General features: G+C 37.2%; 1 protein-coding gene across 1 annotated transcript in view; it reads left to right on the plus strand.

Annotated features, from left to right (window-relative positions):
- The window catches only part of LOC113093395 (netrin receptor UNC5D-like), a 121592-nt gene extending 114035 nt beyond the window's left edge, over positions 1-7557 (plus strand). Inside the window, exons 2-3 of the mRNA XM_026259184.1 lie at positions 171-371; positions 6791-7557. Of these exons, the coding sequence (XP_026114969.1) occupies positions 171-371; positions 6791-6834 (245 nt within the window). The 3' untranslated portion in view covers positions 6835-7557. The remainder of the gene's footprint in view (positions 1-170; positions 372-6790) is intronic.
- Positions 7558-11523: the final 3966 nt, after the last annotated feature.

The following is an 11523-nucleotide window of genomic DNA, read 5'->3' on the forward strand; positions in this document are numbered from 1 at the left end:
GATTATGCTGGCCTTCAGGGAGCCTAGCTGATGTTTCAGATTATAGGACCTCGCATATAGATAGCTGTCCTTTGAACGGATTTGGCTAGTTAGACATTTTTGCTCCATTTTGGATGAAACAGTGACTTTTCTTCTAGAGCTGATGTATAACTCCTGAATTTTTGTTGCAGGGTCACGTGATGGTCTCTCAGCGATGTCTGGAACGCTGCCTCACTTTCTGCAGGAGCCCGATGATGCGTACATTGTCAAAAGCAACCCCATCAAGCTACGCTGCCGTGCACGGCCCGCCCTCCAGATCTTCTTTAAATGCAACGGGGAGTGGGTCCATCAGAACCAACACACTTCTTTGGAGCACATTGAACTAGGAACTGGTAAATACCCATGTGCTGTCCTTGTCTTTAAAAAAAAATAGTTCACCCCAAAAATGTTAATTTACTGAAATTACCCTCAGGATATAAAAGACATAGATGAGTTTGTTTATTCAGAGGATACATTGGTGAGCAAGAGATGTAATGCTAAATTTCTCCAAATCCATTCTGATGAAGAAGCAAACTGCATTTTGGATGGCCTGAAGGTGAGTAAATTTACAGCAAATTTTCATTTTGGGGTGAACTATTCCTTTAATGCACCTTCTATCTGTCTGTCAGTGCCTGCTGGGAGAGTGGCATCCGGCATGTCAAATCCTACAGCAGCAGACGTTCAGCTCAACATTTTGCAGCTTTCATCTTTCCGTTCACTCTCCATCAAACATAGTGTGCTATCAGTAAGAGCTTGAAAGAGACTGATTGTTGCATTCAGTGTTTGCTGGTGCAGATTCGGAAAGCTGAAAGGACTGATCTAGTGATGCAACTTAGTGAAATAAAACTTACAGTACTTGACCCAAGCATGAATTGGTGCTTTATATTCAAAGATGTTTGAAAAGCAGTCTGGCTCATTTCAGGCATGTTTTTTACCATTTACTGTACCTATTTATTTCATCTTTATCTGTTATTGATAAAAATAGACAACTGTTATCAGCAGAAAAATTGACAGATTTTGAATGCTACCTTTATTGAAAGCTTTAAAATTGCTAGTGAGGAAATAACCCTCCAGCTTAAATCCCTGCTGCTTATCCAAACTCTAGACCGGAAGTTATTCACTTCTGGTGGAGAGTTTAGAGTGTCACTGTGGATATTTCACACTTGATGTGAGGTTCCTCCATTGATGGAAATAATGGTTATGAGCGAGGTCAGAAATATACTACTGTTGAAAATTTGGGGGTGAGTACTTTTTTATTTATTTACTTATTTGTTTGTTTTGAAAGACATTAATACTTTTTAGCAAGTAAGCACTGAAATTATCAATAATTAAGATAAAGGCATTTATAATGTTACAAATGATTTCTTATTTTTTAAATAAATGCTGTTCTTTTTAAATTTTAAACCAGAAAATATTAAGCAGCACAATTGTTGTCAACTGTTTTAATATTATTATTATTATTATTATTATTATTAAGTATATTGTTCCAGAATCATGTGACACTGAAAGCTTAAATAATGGCTGCTGAAAATTCAGCTTTGCCATTACATGAACAAATGACATTTTAAACATTAAAACAGAAATCAGTTATTTTAAATTGTAATAATATTTTACAATATTAATGTTTATACTGTATTTTACCCAATCTTTTAAATTGTAGTGTATGTGGATAGCTATTCATTCATGTCAACGTAGTCAATAAGCAGAGGGTAAATGTTGTTGCTTTTTTGCTTTATAAGAGACACAAACAGAATCCGTTCAGAAACCAATCACTGATCTGCATGTGTGAAAGTGTGTTTGCAAACAACTCAATGTTTGTTATAACTGCCATTGGGGGCATATTTTGTTTTGTCATATTTGGAGAAGTTTGTTGCTACACCTGAGGATTTAGCTTCTGTTCTGTGTTGATACATTGGATGGAAAAAGTGGTAATAAATTAGATTTGATGACAATCAAGTTTGTAATAATTCTCAAAATTCTACATTATTTGGCTAAATTTTAAAGAAAATACTCTTTTGTTACTTATAAATCACTTTATTTACTTCATAGAACTTACTGTTGAAATGGTCACAATGCGATGTGAAAAGAGTCTTATGGTGCACTTATAATAAAGACAATCCCCTGGAGCTACATAGATTTAAGTACCTTGTAGTAGTGATAATGGATTAGCCCTTGTGGGGCCGTCAAACCTACAGCCTTTTGGTTATCATCCCATATCTGTAACCACTAGGCCACACCACCCCATTGTAAAGTAGAAGGAACGTAAGTAAAATCAGCTCACACACTGAAAGCCTCAAGGCTGATCTTGGATCATCTCCTTAAATAAACATCCAGCTCAAATGTGATGTTGCATGCACCCAGCTTGCTATCTCGCCATCCTTTTAGCACACTTACAGATGTCTTCTCTCCGTGCCCGGCATTGACCATTGAGTCTCAGCGGGTTGTTGGACTGCCTAATCATCTCTGTACATCTGTGAGTCTCCGTTGATTAAGACCGGGCTCCCTTGGTCCAGCAGAGATATGCTCCGATCGCATCTCTCTAGCGGCAAAGCCGATAAATCAAACTCGGAGAGCAGGAGCCGTGATGTCCTTGGACTGCCTGCGTGCTTGCCTGGATTATTTGTCCTGCTGGGCTGAATGGAATCGCTCACGGATGGATGGTTGTCAAATCTGTCAGTACTTTTGAAATGGTGCACTTTTGTGAAGACTGGTAAAGACTGTAAAACTGCACTGCAGGACAGAACGAGGTTAATATAGACACAAAGTGTCACAATCCCATTTTATCTGCCTAATATTAGTAATAATGGCTTTAGTAAGGTTTTCGTGAATCAGCTGCACCTGCGCTGGACCATGAAACTGTGTAATTATTATTATACTGTAAATATCACCCCGAGTTTGTTTGTTTGTTTATCTAATTTTATGCATTTGTGTTTGGCTCTGATTCAGAACAAAGAATCACAGGCATTAATAGAGAAGTAAAAGGAAAGCTCCGGCTTTTCCGGCTCATGTTTGATGAAAGCCATCAGGAAGACCGGCCAGGTTGCAGGTCTGTTTCAGAATTAGCCAGCTCCGTTTACTTCCTGTGGCCAAACACACAGTAACAGCAGAGCTGGCTTACAGGACTGGACACCACTGTGATTCTCTGGCATACAAACAGAATCACTTACAAGCAGGACAGAATAATCACCTCCCAGCATCATTCGAATCTCTTTTGGCTACTAATGCGACTGTTGTGTTATAAACATGAGCTTTAAAATCTGCTACTACAGTTACATTTTAAATATAGAAACGTCATAGGGATAGTTCACCCAAAAACTATTGTCCTCATTTACTCAATCTCGTGTCGTCCCAAACCCGTGTGACCTGTATCATCATCTTCAGAACGTAAAAAAACAAAAACAAAAATAGGAGGGTTCCATGATTTGGAAACTTTCTTTAATATAAAGGCCCATTTCTGCCTAAAAAAAAAAAAAAAAAAAGGTAATATTGAAAATAACCACAAATGGGAGATTGTTGAATGAAATGAGAATTGTTAGAACTGTATATAAGCTGATGCACGATGATGACAATGAATGGTGATGTCTAAAGAATGCCTGTGGGTCAGTGGGGGTTCAGGTTGTGTGACTTTGCAGACACACCTCAGGCGTTGGCGGTTCACTGTGCGGGCAACGATTCATAATTCAGTCATGTTGAGAGTGTGCATCCAGTGCATTATCACACATTTGTGCACCTGTGCTTGATAAAATGTGCTGGTTTGTTTAATAATAATGAGGACCGTGTTGGCTTTTATGCTGGCATTTCATGAAAATGTATTTGATGGGGCTCTGTGAGCTGCAGTGCCCGTGAGGTGTCAGTTGCTCGTGTTGCCAGGGGTGATAATCATCATGTCTGCAATTGATAGCAAATGGCTGTAGGAATTGTTCGGCTAAAAATGAAAATTCTGTCATTACTTACCAGTTGGCTGCTGTATTCCAAGTCTTTTAAAGTTACCTGAAAGCTTTGTGTGTGAAACGGAACAAACTTTTGTCCTTATTCTCTGAAAACTTCCCCTCAGTTGAGTTGTTAGAACATGAACAGCTACCAGTGGTTGAAGTTGACATCCGGATCAATGAACAAAAAATTCATTTGAATCATTTATTTTTAAGGAACCAGTTGATTTGGTTCATCAATTCGTTCATGAATCAGACTATTCCAGAGTTAGAAGTTGAATTGTTCAATTATTTGATTCATTGTTCCAGTTACAGCAGTTCTCAAATTGATTCAATGAATGAATAATTCTTTTGAGTCAGTTTGTTTCAGTGAACCAGTTGATTTAGTTAAAAATCAGCTTAAACCATCTGTTAGTGAATCGGACTGAATCATTCTCAAGTTGGACTAATTCATACTAGAATCGAAAGTTGAATTTTTTTGTTTACTGGTTTAAATTATCTGTTACAGCGGAAGTTGAGTTAAAAGCCTGTGATTTATCACCCATCCCTTTTCTGCTGTATGAGGGACTGAAACAAATGATCCAGTTCTTAATGAACCAGTTGGTCCTTTTCACAAATCAGATTGAATGGTTAAATTTTGGGGATGAAATCCCTATTTTAGCCAACAGCTGAAACTGTAAGTCTGTAGAGGTCTTAAAAAACAACAACAACAACAAACAAGAAAATTTTATTTCATCCGCCACAGGAAGTGCCTCACCGACCAACACTTAGCCTGTTGTCATTACGATGGATATGGGCTGGAAGAGAGCAGGAGGGCCGTGCAGAGCAACAGTCAGCCAGAGCAGCATAACCCCACTGCTTACTGATCAATACATATCACACAGCTAAAGCCTCTGATCCTACTACCACTGAGAAAGAAAGATAGACAGACTGAGAGCAAAAAAGAAAAGAGAGGAGGAGTGCTTCAGTAGGAGCATGATAAGGATAGAGATCTGCCAAAGGAGAGATTTAGGGAGTTGAATGGAGGGATGCATGGATAAAGATGGTGGGTGAGGGAGAAATTAGACAAAAAAGATTAAAGAGAAATTAAAAAGATTTAAGGGGAAGAGGGTGAGAGGATGCGAGAAATGGACAAGAAGTCTAGGAGGAAAGGAGTTAAAGGAGTAGTTTCCTCAAAAATTAAACTTACAAGTCCTGTATGAACAAAAAAGATAATATTTGGAAGAATGTTCACAGCATATTTTGATTAGTGGTTTTCGTAAAAGTATGGCAATGTATCTTGCCTTTTCAGTGTCTAGAAGTATGAAAAAGTGCAGCATAAACAGTTTACGCAATATCTGCTTTTGTGTTCCACCTAAAATAGAAAGCCAAAATGGGTTGGATTGACATTAGGCTGAATACATTATATTAGAATTTTCATATTTTTGGGTGAACGGTCTCTATAAAATGTCACTGTATGGTGAATATCCAGTAGCCCACCATGGATAAACAGGAGATAGATAAGAGAAGACACTTGGAAGGCAACTACAGAGGGAGGGAAAGAGGGATACAGTAAGAGATGGAGGGTGAGATGGTCCTTACCTGCTGTTTGGTGACTGCAAGAGGGATTGACATCCAGCATTCTGCATTAAGATCACAGCTAGCTCTCTGCGCTATATCATCTACCGCCAACCGAGAAAGACAGACATGAGACAAGATGCATTGAGATCCAGGAAGGTCAGAGACGGTGGAGAAAAAACAGAGGAGAGGGAGTTCGAAAGAGATGGAGGAAGGGGAAAGAAAATGCATGCACTTACGGATCCTCAGGGCCAAAAGCGCTATACATGAACATGCAAACAACTGCAAAATAAGCTGTAGCTGCAATCCAGGATTATAAACCGTAAATGTTTGGATTTCTCACAGACATGTTAACAAAAGGCTTTGATTCAGGATTAGCAGTAGCACTGTCAGTCAAGACACTACCAAGCATGCTCAGCATGTCTAAAAGGGCTTTTGAGCACTTTTTCAGTGTCATGTCACCTCAGTAATGTCATGATTATAAAGAACTAAATGATCACAGTTTATAAATATTATCACAGTATTGTTAAAATGTGCAGGAAATGTTCAAAAAGTACTGAATTACAGGCTATTATCATTTCACCAAGCCTTATATAGAAAACCAACAGACCAGCAACAAATAAAATTAGCAGTACTTTGTTTGCATAAACATTAAATAATAAAATTAAAAAACATGTGCCTTAATTTCGGTTGTCATTGCACCTTGACTCTGGAAAAATTCAGGTTTTGATAACTGCATTTGTGGAAATTCTATGCAGCATGTAAAAAACTGAGCTAAAAAAACTAGTCGTTAATTAGGAATCATAATTGTGTCTTTACTGTATGTGCAGTGCAAGAAATCACAGGGTATGTTTTGACTCATTGGTGTTGCCAGATCTTGCTACAAAAAAAAATAAAAAAATAAATGTATGTAGTTCATGTTGGCCACAATTATTGGCACCCTATTGCAACATTCTTTTATAACAGTTCTGAGTTTTCTCCTAGAATGCCCGTGAGATTGGAGAACACCTGAAAAGAGATCAAAGACCATTCCTTGAGAATCACTGGGGTACTTTTTTTCATAATTTAAATATAGAGCGGTACTAACTGTCGGACATTTTATCTTGGTTTATCATCAAACTGGTAACCATTTTATCTCTAGTCAATCCACACAAATACACGCATTATGCAGTTTGAAATGGTTCCCAAATGTGGCACTGACAAGCATCGTCTGTCCATGCGGTCAACTGTGATTTTTAATCCCTGAAGTGGCCCTATAAACTCTCATACACACTGTGTGTCTACAGGATCAGAAGGCTCACAAGGATGGCACAGACCTCCCACTGCTTAAAGAGCTCAAAGCCAACAGTCGGACAATATTCACACACGCAAACACACAGCTGCAGCCTGACTGCTGCCAGCAGTAGGAGAGGGATCAGATCTGTTGGTCTCTGCCAAGCCCTGGGAGAGCAAGGACACTTTGGATGTTCCATCACTGGACGTGCAGATCCAGACACTGAGACATTGTTACTGTTGTGAGATGCCGATTTGGTTCTTCTAATCTCTCCCAGAACTCTCCTGTGCCACTAAGCCACAAGCCAGATCCCAGGACTGACACACACACACACACACACACCAGTCTCCAAATGCTGGAACAGAAAAAGAAAGGAAAGGGGGATGAGGACCATGGGCGAGCAAAGCCACCACTGACTCTCTTGGAGACTAGAGGCCTTCCAACTCTGAAACTGGCGTGAAACGTACACCAGGGATGAAGACATGAGCCTGTCTGGAAACAAGAGAAGGAATACATGAATGTGTTGGGATCAGGAATTAGAGGATGAAGAAAAAAGGAAATGGATTTTTTCTCTCTCTTGCATGGAAGCTAGGATATTTTAGAGGTCAAACACAGTATAACAGTAGCATAATTTTACAGTTCAGTATACATAAATAGTAAATAGTGTGTCTGTATATGTGTATATATCAGTGGTGTTCTGAAATGGAGGCAAAGTCCTTTTTTATCACATGTACAGTAAATTCCTGTCCCAGTCATTTGTTCTTGGTTAAATAAACATTACTTACCCTACCAGAAAAAAATAAATAAATAAAATAAATAAACTATTCTATTTTTACATGAAAAATGTAATCAGTATTGTTTTATTAAAACCAAGTATGAATCTTGTAATCCAAAATAATAACTCAAGGCAGTAATGATTTAAACCAAATATATTTTGTCTGTGAACTTATGTTCAGCTATCATTTTTAATAGTAAACTTTGAACTATTTTTGAATTATACGGTTCTTCAGTCATCAAAGCTCGGTGAATATTGGTCACAGACACAGAGATTTACTACTTCAAATTTTACCAAGCAGATTACTCACTAAAAACTGATCATGTTTTCAGGCCATTTCAAATCTCATTTTGACATATTGTTCATTCAGACTGATTCACGGACACCGACATGCGCATGAACACAAGAGGCAGGATTTATCACATGAGCAATATAGCCAGTCAGATCCAATCGTGTCATAATGGAGGCATTGTCTTCTCTTAAATAATTTTCCCCCATTCATTTTCATATATATATATATATATATATATATATATATATATATATATATAGTAAATATGTGACTTTTTGAATATTTTATCTTTTATTTATAATTTATTCATTTTATTTATTTTCTATTGTTGATATAAAATATTACATTTCTTATTTTTTTATTAAATATTTAGAAAAAAGAAAATGCATTTTTGAATTTAGCAGTTTTACAGTATACATATGAATTAGCAGTTAATCAATTTATTAAAGAACAAATGTTTTTCAGAATTTTGGCATCATTATAGCTTCTAATTAATATATATATATATATGAATCAAACTTTACACATATTCTTTTTTATGTTATGAAACTACAGAATTTATTATTTGTATAATATATACTTCTTGATTTAATTTCTAAAAGCTTTCTGCAGTATTTTAATAAAGAAATGTTTTAATAAATATCATAATTTATTATGACATACGCATACATACTTGTGCTTCAATATTCATTTTAATACAGATATATATATATATATATATATATATATATATATATATATATATATATATATATATATATATATATATATATATATATATATATATATATAAACGAATGTGTGTATGTATATTGGTAATATATACAATATATAAAAACATAGTTGAACTGAAAACTAAAATCATTGAAATTTCCTAAAAACAATGAACATTATCAGCACTGGAGTGCTGAAGTTGTGTAAGCCTGCCTGCTTGTCAGAAATAATGTTTTTAATATTGCATGAACAAATCAAATAAGACGTTCCCAGCAATGCATGTAATCATGAGAAGCAGTTGGAATGAGCACAGGATGTGAAAAAGCTCCATTCCTAATAGATGCATAGACATTTCAGCAGTCTATAGTTGGTACAGAGCTTGGCACAAGTTCAGGAATACAAGATGTCTGTGTGTTTACATGCACCGTATGAAAAGAATAACCAAAACTCTCAGAAGAAGCCAAGTGTGTATTAGAGCCACTCCAGAGAGGAATACAACAGGGTATTGGAAGCACTATAGATGTGTATCTTGGCTTCGTAGTTAATCCATGGCCTCAAGGTCTTTGGCAGCCATAACAGGATGTCGAATTTGGTTGGTTTGTGGGAGATTTTCTTCTGTCTACTCTAATGGATGCATCAGAAACAATGGGTTTACTATCACATATGCCAGGGTCTATGTGCTTCCTGTAAGGCCACACACAACACTGGCATCAACTCCAGCGTTCTCCATATGCAACACATTCATAATCATTAGTCATGCTTTACTGTTTTCTACTTTCCTTTGTCTGTACACACACACTCTGTCTCAGTCTGGGGCCTGAAATTATGATTTATATGGTTTATTTAAAGTCAACAGTGCCTCCAGTGAAACAGTTTCCTCCATGGCAGCATTTTGTCCGAGCAGTCGTACTCAAGCTTCTTGTCGTTTAGTTTCAAACTTGGCTTGAGCGTCTCGATTCCTCTGGGTATCTGTGGATGAGCGCTGGAAGGTTCCAGTTTCTTGGCTGCATCCCCAGTGGTGGAATTGGATGCGACAGAATCTGTATCTGAGGTGGTGTGTACATATCTTCTTGCCAATAGCAATGAATTGAGAAAATGTACCATATATATATATATATATATATATATATATATATATATATATATATATATATATATATATATATATATATATATTTTTTTTTTTTTTTTATTTTTTTTTTCTTAGAACAATGAAATTGACATTTGATTTCGCAGAAGTCATCTTTTCAATCATATATTAGAGCCAGTACATCAACACAGCCAGTATGCTGTCTTAATGTAATGCAATCTAAACAATTTGCCTACATAAAAAGATCAAACGAGAACTGTGTGTATGGAAACACCAGTATTTCCATCATATTAGCAGAGTGCGTTAGTGTCTTTTGATTTCATTCACTTGCATCTCTTCAGATAAAAAACACGAACTATTCTAGCAATTTAAACCAGCAGTTCCTAGTGAAGTAATAACATGTTGTTGTCCCTTTATTTATTATTATTATAATTTATAAATCCATTTTGGCTCTTGGTAAATTTAGGGCTGTAGTAACTACAACATTTTTGTCGAAAACAATGTTGTTTTTCAGGATTCTTTGAGTGGGAAGTTTATCATTTATTTGTAAGAGAAATCTATGTCATTGTTGTCAATTTAATGCATCCTTGCTGAATAAAAGTACTAATAGCAGTATTCACATGACATTTCCAGCTCAAGTGATTGACTCAAAACATCCTGGCAGCAGAACTGAGAGAGCATGAGCAAAGATGGTTCAGCATTGCCAAGCAACTGCCAATGAGATAAATAGGAATGCACAGACATTTTTCTCCTGGTATTAAAGACCTACTTGATCTGTTCAGGTTATTTTGCCAATTCATTTAGAGGTCTCACTTTCAGCATGTATAATCCTGAGTGCAACTGTACAGGTATTTTCATTTCGTATTATCCACAGGAGCCTTCATTGCAGGCCATATATTCAACATTATCATGTGAATATACATATTTGATTGATTACATCTTTTTATGTGTTTTGATTTATATCTTTTTAGGGCCCGAGCACCGATGGTGTGAGGACCCTCTTGTATCTGCTTTGTTTATTAGGGCCCGAGCACCGAGGTGCGAGGACCCTCTTGTATCTGCTTTGTTTTTTATTAGGGCCCGAGCACCGAGGTGCGAGGACCCTCTTGTATCTGCTTTGTTTTTTATTATTATTAGGGCCCGAGCACCGATGGTGTGAGGACCCTATTGTATCTGCTCTGTTTATTATTATTAGGGCTCAAGCCTGGAGGGCGAGAGCCCTATTGTTTTCCTTAGGATTATTAGGGCTCAAGCCTGAAGGGGCGAAGAGCCCTATTGTTCTTCTAAGGATTATTCTTGTTATTAGGGCTCAAGCCCGAAGGGGCGAAGAGCCCTATTGTTCTTCTAAGGATTATTCTTCTTATTATTATTTTTTTTATTTTTTATTAAACCTTCCGGGGGTTTTTAGGGGCCTTAACATGCTCAAAAACTCTTGAAAATTGGCACACACATTGGAATCTGCGGCCATCAGGATGCTGCAGAGGCTGGGACCCGGGCGTGGCACAGGGACTCTACAGCGCCCCCTGGAACACCTTCAGAAATCTTGAACCATAGCTCACACACACTTGCATGTATTTATATGAAACTCGGTACACTTATAGATCTCATTGAGCCGAACAACTTTCACACTTTATGTCTTAGGCTCCGCCCAACAGGAAGTCAGCTATTCAGGGCTGTTTAAAAAAAGCATGCTCTGGAATTTGAAATACTCCTCTGAGGTTTTCAACCCGTTCGTCACGAAACTCGGTGAACATGATCTCAAGACATTGGGGATGAAAAATTGCGAGGGGATTTTTGATATCTCGAACGGTTTGCCCGTGGTGAGGCGTTGAAATTATGGCGAGAAATGAGAAACAGGAAATGTCTAATAACGTC

This window comes from Carassius auratus, unplaced genomic scaffold (genome assembly GCF_003368295.1).
Source record: "Carassius auratus strain Wakin unplaced genomic scaffold, ASM336829v1 scaf_tig00214983, whole genome shotgun sequence".
In the NCBI taxonomy this organism is placed as follows: domain Eukaryota; kingdom Metazoa; phylum Chordata; class Actinopteri; order Cypriniformes; family Cyprinidae; genus Carassius; species Carassius auratus.